At 45.1% G+C, this 18,446-nt stretch overlaps 1 protein-coding gene across 1 annotated transcript; it reads left to right on the top strand.

The window, feature by feature from the left end:
• Positions 10,748 to 11,698, top strand: LOC102183034 (olfactory receptor 12-like). The gene has a single exon (XM_018046477.1). The coding sequence runs from the start codon at positions 10,748 to 10,750 to the stop codon at positions 11,696 to 11,698; it is 951 nt and encodes a 316-aa protein (XP_017901966.1).

Genomic DNA, 18,446 nt, shown 5'->3' with positions numbered 1-18,446 from the left:
AAAAATTATTTACATTCAGAAATCGAAACTAAATCATCTTTAAAAGAGTGACCCAAGTCTAGGGAACCTAGCAATGAATCTGGGCACATACAGAAATGTGGTCTATGTGAACAGAAGACATTTGGCTGCAGGCAAAATACCTAACAGCAGCTTAGGCGGCAAGGACATGTTATTTTATACAACAAGACACAAGAAATCAGTTAAGAAAATCAGCGCTAGGCGCTGTCAGCTTCTTGTGATTTTCTAGGGTTAGCTCCCGTCATCACTGCAGTTTTGGACACAGTTATCAAGACATTGTAATGTCAGTTATCACGACATTAAGGTAGTTCTCACAGGGAAGGTCAAGGATTAGCCAAGCAAGTATCCCAGGAAAACAAACAAACAAACAAACAAAAAACCAGGTGCTATTTTGACCCCAGAGGAAGTGTGGCCAGCATACTTGAGAAATATCAAAGAGGCCACAACAAGCTATGGAATATTCTTAAAGAGATGGGAATACCAGACCACCTTTCCTGTCTCCTGAGAAACCCGTATGTAGGTCAAGAAGCAACAGTTAGAACCAGGCGTGGGTCAACGGACTGGTTCCGAACTGGGAAAGGAGTATGTCACAGCTGTATATTGCCACCCTGTTTATTTAACTTATATGTAGAGTACATCATGTGAAATGCTGGGCTGGATGAATCACAAGCTGGAATCAAGATTACCAGGAGAAATATCAACAACTTCAGATATACAGATGATATCACCCTAATGGCAGAAAGTGAAGAGAAATTAAAGAGCCTCTTGATGAGGGTGAAAGGGGAGAGTGAAAAAGCTGGCTTAAAAATCAACATATAAAAACTAAGATCATGGTATCTGGTCCCATCACTTCAATAGTTGGGGGAAAGGTGGGAACGGTGGCGGATTTTATTTTCTTGTACTCCAAAATCACTGAGGACAGTGACTGCAGCCACAAAATTAAAAGACACTTGCTTCTTGGAGGAAAAGCTATGACAAACTTAGAAAACATATTAAAAAGCAGAGACTTAACTTTGCCAACAGAGTTCCATACAGTCAAAGCTATGGTTTTTCCAGTGGTCATGTACAGATATGAGAGTCGGACCATAAAGAAGACTGAGCGCCAAAGAATTGATGCTTTTGAACTGTGGTGCTGGAGAGGACTCTTGAGAGTCTTTGGATAACAAGGAGATCAGATTAGTCAATCCTAAAGGAAATCAACCCTTAATATTCACTGGAAGGACTGATGCTGAAGCTGAAGCTCCAACTGACCACCTCGTGTGAAAAGTCAACTCATCGGAAAAGATTCTGAGCTGGGAAAGATTGTGGAACTGTAAAATGAGATGATAAGGCTATGAAGCTATATGATGTCATTCAGCCAGTGACAGCAAGGAGGAAAATTCAGACCCCTGAGTCCTGGGCACTGTCACAATCAGAAGTCAGCAAGTGGAAGATCCATAAGGAAGCTAAGAGGAAACAGCTGTTGAGTCAAGTTAAACAGGTCAATCAGCTATGAGAGTGTGGCTTCAAAGGACTCATACCCCACCAATAGGTACCTGGATTCTTAGAGGAATGCCCAAGTCAGAACAGTGTACCAGTTCAGGAACAAAAAGGTGATCAAAGGAGGGTAGGTCAGGTCTGGATTTGGACCAAACTGAAGAGCTTCCCACTGGCTAAAAATGGGACAATTTGATGTTATTAAGAATAGTAATTACAATACATTCAAATACATCAAATATATTCAATATGAATTCATAATAATACAAAAAAAAACCTTAGTCACCATCAGAGAATGCTAACGAATCAATTCCATGTTTTTGAAGTGTTTCTGATAAAGAAAGAAGCAAGCATGCTGAACTGAACATGAACTGAAGCCCAGAGGAATCGGAGAGCAGAGGAGGAAGTCCATCTTTGTAGGTGGAATTCGAGGGTATTAACCTAAGTGAAACAAGTCAGACAGGAAAAGACAATACCGTGTGGCTCCACTTACATTTTGAATCTGAAAGCAAATAAGCCAACAGAACAGAAATAGACTCATGGATACAGAGGATAAATGAGTGGTTGCCAGAAGCGAGGGCGCTAAAGGGGATAAACAGGTGAAGGGAATATGCAAAAAATAAATCACTGGGCTGGCATATGCAGCATAGGAGATGTGGTCCAAAGTGTTGTAAACACTTAGTGTGGGGACAGAGGGTTACTAGACTTGTTCAAGTGACCATTTCATAATATATGTAAATGTCAAATCACTATGCTGTACACCAGAAACTAACATAGGGTTGAACATCAACTATAACACACACAGATTCACATACATACTGCAATTAAAAATATATTCACATGGCCAGGCTCACCTGAGATAATGTAGGTGAATAAAACACCTCAAGCAATGACTGGTACAAAAGATATGATTGATGGATAAATTTTAATTGTGCCCTAATGGGTGATGATTCCAAAAAGAAACCAAATATTTAATCTTTCTTTCATACTTCACCCAAACCAAATATCCATGGCCCTGTTTTAAATAACAAGAATGATAATTTAAATACGTGGCCAAAGTATTCCCTAAAGCGAATTCGATGGCAGTAGGAATGACTTTGGCTGAGCGCCTCTCACACAGGAGAGGGGCAGGGGTCTGAGGCAGCATCTTGGTTCCGTTTGGGGCAGAAGCTCTCTTGGGCCCCTGCCCCATCGTTCCCAGGACGTGGAGGATATTTGCACTGGAGATGGTGCCAGAACTCCAGTCACAGCACTCACCTTTCTCATCTAGGATAGAAAAAATGATTTATTTTTATATTGTACACATTTAGAGAAAAAAATCATGAAGTCATGTTTACTCATGGAATTCACCATCATCCAGCTGAAGAAAATGAAATTTGCCTAAATGCCACTATAACTTGTGCCTACTCAAAATTGTTGTCCTCCAAAGTTAAAGATTTTCATGATTTTATAAATTGATGCTATCCGCGCTTGATGGAGTTCCTACACAATGAACAAATTGATTGAACATAGAAGGCACCATGTCAAAGGATATCCAAAGGAACTAAGGAAAAGAAGCAGGAGGAAAATGTCTTGAAAAAAATCACTTCCTCTAAGAGTTATTCCAGCAGAAACTACTGTATAAACTACTAGTATAAAAATGAGAAAATGCCAATGCCTGAAAATAATCTGAAAATTTAGGAGAATTCATTGGCAGCAGGAAACACAGATAAAAACAAAAGGGTAGAGATTTAGCACCTTATGAAAGTAAGGGTAAATGGGGAAACAAAGAATCCTACTGCTCATTATGTTTCATTGGTAAAATCATTTCAAGAAATACTTAGGCAGATAAGTGGATAAATAGTATGTGATGCAGTTGCTCATGAAGAGTGCTGAAGGGGCAGAATGATTTACAGCAAGGACAATTCACCCTCCTGTTCTCATGGAAGTTATGATGTAGGCAGTCCAGACCCACAGAGACTTGGTGAAAAAACTGCAACAGAAGAGAGGAATTGTCATGGATTATCAATCCTCTGTTCATGGGGTTCTCAGAGCAAGAATACTGAAGTGGTTTGCCATTCCCTTCTCCACAGTACGTGAACCATTAACTTCCAGATGTTCAAGCTGGATTTAGAAAAGGCAGAGGAGCCAGAGATCAAATTGCCAACATCTGCTGGATCATAGAAAAAGCAAGAGTTCCAGAAAAACATCTATTTCTGCTTTCTTGCTATGCCAAAGCCTTTGTGTGGATCACAATAAACTGTGGAAAATTCTTCAAAAAATGGGAATAGCAGACCACCTGACCTGCCTCCTGAGAAATCTGTATGCAGGTCGAGAAGAAGCAGTTAGAATTGGACATGGAACAACAGACTGGTTCCAAATCAGGAAAGGAGTATGTCAAGGCTGTATATTGTCACCCTGTTTACTTAACTTATCTGCAGAGTACATCATGAGAAATGCTGTGCTGGATGAAGCACAAGCTGGAATCAAGATTGCCAGGAGAAATATCAATAACCTCAGATATGCAGATGACACCACCCTTACGGCAGAAAGTGAAGAACTAAAGAGCCTCTTGATGGAAGTGAAAGAGGAGAGTGGAAAAAGTTGCCTTAAAGCTCAGCATTCAGAAAACTAAGATCATGGCATCTGGTCCTATCAATTCATGGCAGATAGATGGGGAAACAGTGAGAAACTTTGTGTTTTGGGGCTCCAAAATCACTGCAGATAGTGACTGCAGCCATGAAATTAAAAGACGCTTGCTCCTTGGAAGAAAAGTTTTGACCAACCTAGACAGCTTATTAAAAAGCAGAGACATTACTTTTCCAGCAAAGGTCCATCTAGTCAAAGCTATGGTTTTCCCAGGAATCATGTATGGATATGAGAGTTGGACCCTAAAGAAAGCTGAACACCAAATAATTGATGCTTTTGAACTGTGGTGTTGGAGAAGACTCTTGAGAGTACCTTGGACTGCAAGGAGATCCAACCAGTCCATACTAAAGGAAATGAGTCCTGAATATTCATTGGAAGGACTGACGCTGAAGCTGAAACTTCAGTACTTTGGCCATCTGATGCAAAGCGCTGACTCATTTGAAAAGACCCTGATGCTGGGAAAGATTGAAGGCAGGAGAAGGGGACGACAGAGGATGAGATGGCCTGGTGGCATCACCGACTCAGTGGACATGAGTTTCAGTAGACTCTGGGAGTTGTTGATGGACAGGGAGGCCTGGTGTGCTGCAGTCCACGGGGTCGCAAAGAGTCGGACACAACTGAGTGACTGAACTGACTGAACTGATCAATCCTCTGTGTCCACAGTTATCCAACATTGTGGTCACTGGAGCAGCTTATAGATCACTTCTCTCCCATGGAACCAGGATTTCTTAAAATGGAAAGTTTTAGAGTTGAGTAGAGTAATTGAATGGTAAAAATGAATCTGGAAGGAAAGGAACCTTAATACAGTAAGATTAAGATGAAAATTAATGAGCTTGAGAAAATGTGCCTTTCTACTCAGGAATACACATCTAGATATCCACTTAAGAGGGGAAGATGTCCATTGCATAATATTCAGTATTGAACAAGGAGTATAAAGAAAGAAACAAACTAAAGTGTCTCTACTAAGCAGATTCCACAAGTAAATTGCTGTACGTTAATTGTGTTTAAAACAATTGAAATAACTGAACTAGAATATGGAAGAACTGGGAAAGATGCTGAAGATTCCTGCAGAGTGCATTTTGACACAGAGCTGGAGAACAAGATAAAACAGTGAAGTGTATTGCTGACTTTGCCAGGTAAAAGCAAACTCCCTCACCACCCTCCTGCTTCAGTCACCAGGGCCACCATAGCTAATTAACACAAATTTGGTGACTTATAGCAAAAGGAATTTTACTCTCTCTTAGGTCATAGTGCTGCTGCTGCTGCTGCTGCTGCTGCTGCTGCTGCTGCTAAGTCACTTCAGTCATGTCCGACTCTGTGCGACCCCATAGACGGCAGCCCACCAGGCTCCCCCATCCCTGGGATTCTCCAGGCAAGAACACTGGAGTGGGTTGCCATTTCCTTCTTCAATGCATGAAAGTGAAAAGTGAAAGTGAAGTCACTCAGTGATGTTCAGTTCTTAGCGACTCCATGGACTGTAGCCCACCAGGCTCCTCCATCCATGGGACCTTCCAGGCAAGAGTACTGGAGTGGGGTGCCATTGCCTTCTCCGTAGGTCGTAATGATAGACGATCAAAATCAAGTTGTCAGCAGAGACCACTGCCTTTGAAAACTCTTGACAAACATTCTTCTTTGCTTCTTCCTGGAGGCTCCTGGCATTTTGGGGGCATTCCTTCCCCTTTGCTGCATCCCTCCAACCTCCGTCCAGTCTTACATGCCCTTTGCCCTTGTGTCTTTGTGTCTCCATATCATTTCCTCTTCCTATAAAGACCCCAGTCATTGGACTTAGGGCCTACCTAATCCAGCATGACCTCATGCTAGCCAATTCATTTGGAAATAAGATCATACTCTGGTTTTCTGGGTAGTCATTATTATTTTTTTTAGAGATACTTTTCACCTTATTCTGTGTGGCTCAAGGGAATTTAAATTATGCAGTCACTGTTTTTGACTATTTGTGCTGAGGAGGTTCAATTAGTTAATATTTTAAATCTAACATATTACTCTAATTTTCCCCCTGTTTTATCAACTACTGGGAGATGTATGATAAAATATACACTATTAGTTGGATCTATGTATTTCATTTTTAAATTAATTTCATTGGAGTGCAGTTGTTTTACAGTGTTTCATTAATGTCTACTGAACAGCAAAGTGAACTAGCTACATATGCACATATATTCCCCCCTTTGGGTTTCCTTCCCATTCAGGCCACCACAGCGTATTGAGTCCAGTCCCCTGAGCTATATAGTAGATTCTCACTAAGTGTCTATTTTATACATAGTATCAATAGTGTATATGTGTCAACCCCAATCTCCCAATGATAATAGATGCATAGAAAGGGCTGTGCTTGGAACACAGGTCCAGTTTTCTTACTCATCGGTTTTCCTCAAAACAACCAGTGGGGGTGGGACAGGGGAGGGGGATGGGCCACAGACCAAGATGTCACACCTGCTGCCTGGAGGACAGCTCTCCAAGGAGGGCCACTGGGTCCCTCTAAGTTCTCTTCCTTCTCTCCTGTTGGCCCCCAGTGCTTTCTGAAGGGTTTCAGGCTTCTTGCCTCCTCTGTCTTGAATTGAGGGGAATCAGAGCAAGATTGGCCACTGGAGGGCAGCTTCCGGGGACCCAGGGAGTTGAGAGTCCCCGTGCACTCAGAGCCCAAGTCTCAGCTAATTGGCCACTTGAGGCCTCTATTCCCAGCTAGCTCAGATAGATATATCTTCCCCAGCAAAGAGACCCTGAAGTGCAGGTTGAGGACATACTACCCAAACACAGGATCAGATCTAAAGGAGCAAGTGAACTGAATCCTCCTATCTCTTACTTGTTCTAAGACCCAGGAGCTTTCTACAGCAAGAACATGGACACGGGACAGACCCTCACTGGGAACACAGGAGTCCTCTGCTAACCCCTCCCCACTCTCACTTCCCTGCACAGGAAGCCAGAGCTGAACAGGGCACTGTCCTGAGCACCACGTCATTATCATCAACACAGACCTGGGTCAGGAGTCCCATCCTCCCCGGGAGCACAGGGTCCTGGGTGAGCCATGCCCCTCCTGACATCACAGGAGCAGTGTGGCCATCACTCAGCAGGGCGCGGTCAGCATCACTGACAGGTGAGTCCTGGGGTCCTGGAGCCTAATCAACACTGCCCCCCTCCACCCCTGCTGCACTGCACAGGGTCGTTGAGGGCAGCCGGTCTGAACTTTAAAGAGAGTAGAAATAATCAGTGGGTCTCTTATAAATGTGGGGTTTCGTTCAGTGCCTGAGGCTCTGCTGTTCTGACAAGCTCCAGGCTCTGCTGGATGCTATAGGCCCTCAGACCACATGTGAGATCAGCTCACAAGGAAGGATTCAGCCATAGCTAATACAAATTGAGGCTTGCAGATAACTGAATTTTTTGCTTTATTAGGCAAGAATTTCTCAGGCTCAATTCACACAGGTTTACTAAAGCCACTAAAATAGCCTCACTGGATCATCCCAACAAGCCAAAGGAACATGTGAGTTTGTTTTTTATAACAAAGGTGGTAGCTTGGTGCCGGGGTCCAGCCCCAGTGGATCCAGGGTAATTCAAAGCAAGGACGGAGTCGGTGAGGAGAGATTTATTTATTTAGAGATATAAACAGAGATTAGGAAAGAATAATGTAGTGGAGAAAATAGAGGAGAAAAGAGGCTGTATTCCTTGGTTTACATAGAAAGCCAATAAAGCCCCTAGACAAGGGACTTGCACCATCTACATAGGCCGCAGGCGCCCGCTTGAATAGCGGAGGGTGCCCCACCTTGGGCTCCCACTCTCATGGGTCTTAGAAGCCCAGGCAAATAAGTAGACACGGTGAGCCTCTATGCTCCAGATGGGAATTCAGCCTGAAAAGGGAGAATAAGAAAAGAACGACATGGGGGAGCCGAGCATCAGAGCAAGACCCACAACTTTATTTTCAAAGGCAGCTTATATAACCCAAGTTGTACATAAAGAAATGATGGAATATGCAGAGTTATGCAGGGGCAGCAGTCCTGACCCTTATTGAGACCAGGCTTTCTTTTTGCATACCTTCCTGTATACAAAAGGTCTCTGGTGATTTACATTATCTTCTGGCCAAGAGGCCTGTTAACATTTTTATGGCTTTTTCCCTAGATAAATGTCTATCAACCAGAAAACTCATTTTCCCTTGAAGCGTTTTTCCTTTCATCTGCATCACCCTCAAAGTACTAAATAAACTTACATTCCTGTAGAACAAAGGTGCAGTGGGTTATAACAAAGAAAATACTTAACTCAAAGATCTAATGTTGCTAATGCCAGGGCTACTGCCTGTTTTTTCTACGTACCAACTATATCAACAAATAAAAGATATGAAAACTTGGCAGCAAGTATTGGCTCAACAATGAAACCCTTAATCAGTTCTATTCTAATGATTTTGACTCCTCAGAAGGCCCTACATTCCTAGAATTTTTTAAGCTTCCTGTGCCTCTTGTGGTCGGGAGGCTGTAAACAATCACATGCGTAGCTGTAAGAGTCTGGATAAACCTGTCAGGCAGGCTAGAAAGCCATCAGAGGGGTTTTTGGATTGAAACACTCTTATTATGCCCAGGAGACTTATTATCTAAAGAATTAAAGATTTTAAAATAAAAAAATTAAAAAATAAAAAATAAATAAAAATAAATAAAAGCTCTAAATTAATTTTTCCAGAAAAAGGTGGTGGGGGGACAGCCCCCTGTTAATGTCAGAAGAGTTGGTGAAAGGCATAATATAGTAAGGCAGACAGATTCTGGTTTTGGGGTAGATGCTCAAGTAGGTCCAGGGAGGTTCCCTCGAGATCCGACTCACCTTTCCCTGTCGGGTCTCTTCCTCATGACCTTTGCCACTGGCGGGATTCCTCGGCTGGCTCCCGGCAGCTTGGCTTCCTAGAAAAAAAGCCAGTCACTCCTCTGGGGCTCCCCCAGGCACCCTAGGGTCACTGCTGTGATGACCCAAGGCCCCTGATGCAGATGAATTGTCCTGGAAAACAATCACAAACATGAAGCTAGGAACCCCAAGGATATAGGAGCAAGGCCAGTCAACCTGAGAATGGTGGAAGATGGTCACTCTGGTCACATTTGCCAGGATTATCTTCACGAGGAGCTGGCCAAGCAGAAGTCGACAGCTAGGTCATGGCCACCTCAATTGTGAGCACAGGGGGACAGGAACTGGCTGGGTACCAGGGTGTGCAACCAGCGTGTGTAGGGCAGACCCTCAACTCCACCCTGAGCACCAGCTCCAGCCCTGAATTTGAGAGGGATCTCCCTGGACATCCAGGTCAGACTGTCCTGCTCTGCTGTCTTGTGAGGGTGGGAGTCAATAGCCCAGGAGAGGAAAGCTGGACAACCTCCATGGTCATCAACCACTCCTTTGCTGGAAAGTATAGAATATTTCAGGGCACCTTCTAAGAAAACTTCAAGAGAAGTTCCTGAAGGAACGTGGAGGCCACTGCTTCTCTAGAGGAACCACTGACCACCAAGCCTCTGCTTGTGCACCCCATCTCCTTCCAAAGTAAGCCAGCTCACGACGCTATAGATCTGACCTCTAGACCACATGGGCTTTGCTCTGAAATACACCTTCTTATTGATCCTCATCTACACTGCGGGAGACGCTGCAGCTCTGGGCCCTCCATCCTTCACCACTCCTCCCCCCTCAGGCTGCATCTCCCCTGATAATTCCTCTGGCCATTACAGAGCTGGTCCCCATGTGCCATGAGAGTGTGGTGGTCAGCCCTGCTCAGGGCAGACCAGGGAGGTCTGGGCTGTGACAGGGACAGGAAGCAGCACCCAGCAGGAGGACCGAGACACTGAGGAGATGTGACTGTGTTGGAGGCTCCCCCGGCTCCAAGCATTCACTACACAGGGTGTGCAGAGGAACCAGGGGCATGGAAGTCAGGACAGGAGAAGACATGCCCATCTCCTGAATGAGTCACAGCCCCTGTCCTGCTGCTTCTCAGACTGTGGGTTATTTCCTTCCCAAATCTGTCCAACACTAGACGTCTCCTGAGATCCTCAAGGATGCACAGTGCTCTGGGGAGAGAACGATCGTGTAGTCCAGGTTCCAGACACTGATGCTGAGATGGGGCTTAGGGTCTGCAAGACAAAACGACAGAAATTCACCCGATCATTGCTAGTTCCTGCTCTCCTTCCAGCTTGGCCTTCCACGTGGGAAGGAAGCACTCAGTAAACACTTCCAAAATTTGTGAATTGGGTTAACAAGGAAAGAAAGTGCACGATTAGATGTTGAAGAAGGACACAACTCAGAAGCATCCCCTTGGGGATGGACAGCATGTATTAGAGGAAGCACAGGGGCTGCAATGCTCCTCACACTGAAGGTCCTGAACTCTGCAAAGCCCCTGACATGCCCCCACCACACAATGGCAGCAGCTCAGAGTCTGACAAGTGAATGAACGTGCATAATTATAAACTAGTGAGCTGGAGCAAATGTCCCTTTCCAGGTCAGTGAGCTCATCTGGCAGCAGAGCTGGGCAGCTGGTGGCCCCTTGGCCAGTGGGCAGTGAGGCACTGAAGGGCTCCTGTTTCCCAAGAGAACATGACCTGCTCCCTCTCCCTGCCTCCCACCAGCTCTCTGCTCTCTGCCTCGTGTCCCCCACCTCAGGACCATGTCAACCCCCCAAAATGGAAACCACTCAGTGATGCCTCTGCAGGAGTTTGTGCTGGATGGATTTGGGGGTGGCCCACAGACCCAGGCCCTGCTCTTTGCTCTGTTCCTGGCCCTGTACGTGGTGGCCGTCCTGGGGAACCTCACGATGATCGTGGTCATCACCCTGGATGCCCGTCTGCACTCCCCGATGTACTTCTTCCTCAAGAACCTCTCCTTCCTGGACCTGTGCTACTCATCTGTCATTGCCCCCAAGGCCCTGGCCACCTTCCTGTCCTCCTCCAAGCTCATCACCTTCACAGGCTGTGCCACCCAGTTCTTCTTCTTCTCCCTGCTGGTCACCACAGAGGGTTTCCTCCTGGCCGTGATGGCCTATGACCGCTTCATGGCCATCTGCAGCCCCCTGCGCTACCCCATCTCCATGCGCCCCTTGGTCTGTGCCCGCCTGATTCTGGGCACCTACTGTGGGGGCTTCTTCAACTCCATTGTGCAGACCCCCTTAACATTCACTCTCCCATTCTGCAGCTCCAACCACATTGACCACTTCCACTGTGATGTGCCACCTCTGCTCAAGCTTGCCTGTGCCGACACTACTACCAATGAGCTGGTCATGTTTGCCATCTCTGGCCTCATCATCATGGGCACCACCCTTGTGGTCCTCGTCTCCTATGGCTACATCACAGTGACCATCCTGAGGATGCGCTCAGGAGGAGGGAGACACAAGCTCTTCTCCACCTGCGGCTCCCACATGACAGCTGTGTCCCTCTTTTATGGAACCCTTTTTGTCATGTATGCCCAGCCGGGAGCTGTGGCGTCCATGGAGCAGGGCAAGGTGGTCTCTGTCTTCTACACCCTGGTCATCCCGATGCTCAACCCCCTCATCTACAGCCTGAGAAACAAGGACGTGAAGGATGCCCTGTGGAGACTGGGGCAGAGACACACAGCCACGTGACAGAGGGTGACTAGAGAGACCCAGTGTCCTGAGGAGAGGACAAGAGGACTTGAGGGGAGGCACTGGGTGTGGTTTGAGGAATTCATTCTTTATTCGTCTAATTCATTCTTTCATCCAGCATTTTATCCAACCCTTCCTGAAAACAAATCATGGGTCGCCCACTTCAAGGGTGCGTGGGAAAATCTTTGCCATCAGATAATTAACGGCTCATGATGATGAAGACCCTGTAGGGTAATATAGTCAGTAGAGTGATGACTTTCCCGGTGGCTCAGATGGTGAAGAGTCTGCCTGTAATTCAGGAGACCTGGGCAGGACCCCTGGCTCAGGAAGATCCCCTGGAGAAGGGAATGGCAATTCTCCAGTATTCTGGCCTGGAGAATTCCGTGGACAGAGCAGACAATTCGTGGGATCACACAGAGTTGAGCAAGACTGGCGACTAGCACAACATGACAGAGTCATAGAGGCAGGATAGGTAGGAGTCATAGAAACAGGCTGCATTCTCTACCTCAGCTCTACGTAACAAGGCCTTTCCATTCATGGCTGACACATGAATCTCTTGAGGCTGAACGGTTTACTGATGGGAGCAAATTTGTAGAAATGGGAAAATGAAAGGCAGTCTGTGCCACAGTTAGTTTAGTTGAAGTCACAGAAGAATAAAGACGAGGAGGAGGATGAAGAAGAGGGCAAGGGGGAGGGAGAGGAGGAGAAGGGGAGGAGGGGGATGAGGAGAGTGGGGAGGAGGAAAAGGGGGGAAGGACTGGAGAAGTTACAGAGGAGGATGGAGGATGAACTGAGACAGAGAAAGAGACAGGAGGGACATAGAGAGGAAGCCCATCCTCTTAGGTGGGACTTAGAGGCATTGAGCCAATCACAGAGAGCATCTTTTTTGATACCAATTAAAATAAATGCCATTTAAAAGCATTTATTACATTTATGAGATAGACATTCAAGCAACAGGTGATATTTGATGATATTAAAGAATTTATTCATTGTGGATATCCTTTTCTTTTAGAGATGCATGCTGAAATACTTATAATTGAAACCCTGTTTGTTTAATACTTCAGTTCAGTCAGTTCAGTTCAGTTCAGTCGCTCAGTTGTGTCCGACTCTTTCCCACCTCATGAATCGCAGCACGCCAGGCCTCCCTGTTCATCACCAACTCCCAAAGTTCACTGAGACTCATGTCTATCGAGTCCATGATGCCAACAGGCCATCTCATCCTTGGTTGTCCCCTTCTCCTCCCGCCCCCAATTCCTCCCAGCATCAGGGTCTTTTCCAATGAGTCAACCCTTCGCATGAGGTGGCCAAAGTACTGGAGTTCCAGCTTAGGCATCAGTCCTTCCAAAGAAATTCCAGGGTTGATCTCCTTCAGAATGGACTGGTTGGATCTCCTTACAGGCCAAGGGACTCTCAAGAGTCTTCTCCAACACCACAGTTCAAAAGCATCAATTCTTCAGTGCTCAGCTTTCTTCACAGTCCAACTCTCACATCCATACATGACCACAGGAAAAACCATAGCCTTGACTAGACGGAACTTAGTTGGCAAGTAATGTCTCTGATTTGAATATGCTATCTAGGTTGGTCATAACTTTTAATTTCATGGCCGCAATCAACATCTGCAGTGATTTTGGAGTCCCCAAAAATAAAGTCTGACACTGTTTCCACTGTTTACCTATCTATTTCCCATGGAGTGATGGGACTGGATGCCATGATCTTCGTTTTCTGAATGTTGAGCTTTAAGCCAACTTTTTCGCTCTCCTCTTTCACTTTCATCAAGAGGCTTTTTAGCTCCTCTTCACTTTCTGCCATAAGGGTGGTGTCATCTGCATATCTGAGGTTATTGATATTTCTCCTGGCAATCTTGATTCCAGCTTGTGCTTCATCCAGCACAGCATTTCTCATGATGTACTCTGCATATAAGTTAAACAAGCAGGGTGACAATATGCAGCCTTGACGTACTCCTTTTCCTATTTGGAACCAGTGTGTTGTTCCATATCCAGTTCTCACTGTTGCTTCCTGACCTGCATACAGACTTCTCAAGAGGCAGGTCAGGTGCTCTGGTATTCCCATCTGTTTCAGAATTTTCCACAGTTGATTGTGATCCACACAGTCATAGGCTTTGGCATAGTCAATAAAGCAGAAATAGATGTTTTTCTGGAACTCTCTTGCTTTTTCCATGATCCAGTGGATGTTGGCAATTTGATCTCTGGTTCCTCTGCCTTTTCTAAACCCAGCTTGAACATCAGGAAGTTCACGGTGCACGTATTGCTGAGGCCTGGCTTGGAGAATTTTGAGCATTACTTTACTAGCATGTGAAATGAGTGCAATTGTGTGGTAGTTTGAACATTCTTTTGCATTGCCTTTCTTTGGGATTGGAATGAAAACTGACCTTTTCCAGTCCTGTGGCCACTGCTGAGTTTTCCAAATTTGCTGGCACATTGAGTGCAGCACTTTCACAGCATCCTCTCTCAGGATTTGAAAGAGCTCAACTGGCATTCCATCACCTCCACAAGCTTTGTTCGTAGTGATGCTTTCTAAGGCCCACTTGACTTCACTTTCCAGGATGTCTGGCTCTAGATTAGTGATCACACCATCATGATTATATGGGTCATGAAGATCTTTTTTGTACAGTTCTTCCATGTATTCTTGCCACTTCTTCTTAATATCTTCTGCTTCTGTTAGGTCCATATCATTTCTGCCTTTATTGAGCCCATCTTTGCATGAAATATTTCCTTGGTATCTCTAATTTTCTTAAAGAGATCTCTAGTCTTTCCCATTCTGTTGTTTTCCTCTATTTGTTTGCATTGATCGCTGAAGAAGTCTTTCTTATCTCTTCTTGCTATTCTTTGGAACTCTGCATTCAGATGCCTATATCTTTCCTTTTCTCCTTTGCTTTTTGCCTCTCTCCTTTTCACAGCTATTTGTAAGGCCTCCCCAGACAGCCATTTTGCTTTTTTGCATTTCTTTTCCATGGCGATGGTCTTGATCCCTGTCTCCTGTACAGTGTCACGAACCTCATTCCATAGTTCATCAGGCATTCTATCTATCAGATCTAGGCCCTTAAATCTATTTCTCACTTCCACTGTATAATCATAAGGGATTTGATTTAGTTCATACCTGAATGGTCTCGCGGTTTTCCCTACTTTCTTCAATTTAAGTCTGGATTTGGCAATAAGGAGTTCATGATCTGAGCCACAGTCAGCTCCTGGTCTTGATTTTGCTCCCTGTATAGAGCTTCTCCATCTTTGGCTGCAAAGAATATAATCAGTCTGATTTTGGTGTTGACCATCTGGTGATGTCCATGTGTAGAGTATTCTCTTGTGTTTTTGGGAGAGGGTGTTTGCTATGACCAGTGCATTTTCTTGGCAAAACTCTATTAGTCTTTGCCCTGCTTCATTCTCCATTCCAAGGCCAAATTTGCCTGTTACTCCAGGTGTTTCTTGACTTCCTACTTTTGCATTCCAGTCCCCTAGAATGAAAAGGACATCTTCTTTGGGTGTTAGTTCTAAAAGGTCTTGTAGGTCTTCATAAAATCGTTCAACTTCAGCTTCTTCAGCATTACTGGTTGGGGCATATACTTGGATTACTCTGATATTGAATGGTTTGCTTTGGAGACAAACAGAGATCATTCTGTCGTTTTTGAGACTGCATCTAAGTACTGCATTTCAGAGACTTTTGTTGACCATGATGGCTACTCCATTTCTTCTGAGTGATTCCTGCCCACAGTAGTAGATATAATGGTCATCTGAGTTAAATTCACCCATTCCAGTCCATTTTAGTTCGCTGATTCCTAGAATGTCGACGTTCACCCTTGCCATCTCTTGTTTGACCACTTCCAATTTGCCTTGATTCATGGACCAGACATTCCAGGTTCCTATGCAGTTTTGCTCTTTACAGCATCGGACCTTCCTTCCATCACCAGTCACATCCACAGCTGGGTATTGTTTTTGCTTTGGCTCCATCCTTTCATTCTTTCTGGAGTTATTTCTCCACTGATCTCCAGTAGCATATTGGGCACCTACTGACCTGAGGAGTTCCTCTTTCAGTATCCTATCATTTTGCCTTTTCATACTGTTCATGGGGTTCTCAAGGCAAGAATACTGAAGTGGTTTGCTATTCCCTCCTCCAGTGGACCACATTCAGTCAAACCTCTCCACCATGACCCGCCTGTCTTGGGTTGCCCCTCGGGCATGGCTTAGTTTCACTGAGTTTAGACAAGGCTGTGGTCCTAGTGTGATTAGATTAATTAGTTTTCTGTGAGTATGGTTTCAGTGTGTCTGCCCTCTGATGCCCTTTGCTACACCTACCATCTTACTTGGGTTTCTCTTACCTTGATCGTGGGGTATCTCCATGGCTGCTCCCACAAAGCACAGCCACTGTTCCTTACCTTGGACAAGGGGTATCTCCTTACCACTGCCCTTCCTGACCATCAATGTGGGATGGCTCCTCTAGGCCCTCCTGCGCCCGCGCTACCACTGCTCCTCAGGTTGCTCCTCTTGGCCACTGCCCCTGGCCTTGGACGCAGGGTGGCTCCTCAGGGCCACCGCCCCTGGCCTCATTCATGAGGTGGCTTCTCCTGGCCGCCCCTGGCCTCGGACGTGGGGTAGCTCCTCTCAGCCACCGCCCCGACCTCTTTCACGAGGTGTCTCCTCCCAGCCGCCACTGACCTTGGATGCCACCCATGGCCTCAGATGTGGGGTAGCTCCTTGGGCCACCACCCCTGACCTCGGACTTGGGTAGCTCCTCTCGGCCGTTCCTGTGCCGTCGCAGCCTGGCACTCTCAGCCGCTGCACCTGACCTCAGACGTGGGGTAACTCCTCTCGGCCGTGCTTAGCACACTGGGTCGCTGCCACCTGCGCTTAGCACGCTGGGTCACAGCCGCCCGCTAGGGGCTATTGGAGTAGGGTAGGGGCTGGACAAGCCTAACCAAGAGTTCATGGCTATTAAAGCTGGGCAATGAGTAATCAGGGCTCATTACACCATGTGCTCATCTCCTGTGTATTTAAAATGTCCCATCCTCCTCCCCCTCCTTGTCCACATCATGATGCTTAGTCAGGATGTGTCTTGGAGTTCATTGTTCTGCAACACCCTCCCTCCCAAAACACACATTGCCAATGGGGTTCCTTCTTCAATGCTCTGAGTCTCTTCTATTCTGTTTTTGAAAATATTTTCTCTTCCATGTTGGTTTTTCTCTATCAAAGTTGGTTAATTTTATATTGAATTTTACATATCTGTCCTTTATACTTATTAACTTCTCTTTAATACATTTTTTCTTTTTCTCTATACTTATCAGGAAGCCCTTAAGACTTTCTCCCGTGCCAGAAATTTCTTTTTTTGTTGTGTAAAGTCCTCTTACTTTATAAACAGTTTCAGCTCCCGTGTTATGACAGCTGACATTCTAATTTTGTGCTTTCGTAGCTCTAAACGTGCTTAGCAAGATGACCTGTATAAGCCCGGTATTTTTTGCTTTGGTATAGGTGAGTTGCAGGTGTTTTTTTTAAATTCCGTTTCATGTTGGTTCCCAACAACAAAAATAATGGGAGAGCACATATGAAATCTGAACTTCATTTCATTTGAAAATCAGATCTAGCAACACAAACCAGCAATAGTTGGCCAGAGAGGGAAGCAGTTACAATCTTGATATGACATTCACCCACCTCCATCTCCTTTAAGGTGTTTACTCTGCAAAGAAAGACAATTCATGGAGAGAGAAAAAAAAAAGACAAAAGACAGCTTATGAAATAAATCATTGTGGGATACTAAGAAAAGCTATTACAATGAAAAACTTAATGATCAATAAAAATTATAGTAAAAATTTCCTCATTATAACTTATGACTCTGCAATCCCACTTCTGGGCATATATCCAGAGAGAAATATAATTTGAAAAGATGCAGGCACCAGAATGTTCATAGCAGCACTATTCACAATAGCCAGGAAGCATCCACTGACAGACGAATGGATAAGGAAGACGTGGTACCTATACACAGTGGAGTATTACTCAGCTGGTGAAGAATTTGCCTGAAATGCAGGAAACCCAGTTTCAATCCCTGGGTCTGAAGACTCCCTGGAGAAGGGAACGGCAACCCACTCCAGTATTCTTGTCTGAAGAGTTCCATAGACAGAGGAGACTGGCGGACTACAGTCCATAGGGTCACAAAGAGTTGGACACAACTGAGTGACTAACTATAAAAAAGAATGAAATAAGGCCATTGCAGTAACATGGATGGACCTAGAGATGGTCATACTGAGTGGAGTCAAGCAGATGAAGAAAGACAAATAGTATATGATGTCACTTATATGTAGAATCTAAAAGAAGGATACTAAGGAACTTATTTACAAAATGGAAATAGACTCACAGATCTAGGAAACAAATTTGTGGTTACCAAAAGAGAGTGAGGGAGAAAGATGAATGAGTTTGGGATTAAAATATATACACTGCTATATATAAAATGAATAATCAACAACAACCTACTGTATGGCACAGGGAAATATAGTTAATACCTTGTGCAGTTCAGCTTAGTCACTCAGTCGTGTCTGACTTTCTGCGACCCCATGGACTGCAGCACGCCAGGTTTCCCTGTCCATCAGGGACCTGCTCCAGTTCCTGGAGCTTGCTCAAACTCATGTCCATCGAGTTAGTGGTTCCATCCAACCATCTTACCCTCTGCCACCCCCTTCTCCTGCCTTAAATCTTTCCCAGCATCAGGGCATTTTCAAATGAGTCAGTTCTTCCCATCAGGTGGCCAA

This window comes from Capra hircus, chromosome 3 (genome assembly GCF_001704415.2).
Source record: "Capra hircus breed San Clemente chromosome 3, ASM170441v1, whole genome shotgun sequence".
NCBI lineage: Eukaryota > Metazoa > Chordata > Mammalia > Artiodactyla > Bovidae > Capra > Capra hircus.
Note: the sequence above shows the minus strand (reverse complement) of the source record. Positions and strands in the feature narration are given on the sequence as shown.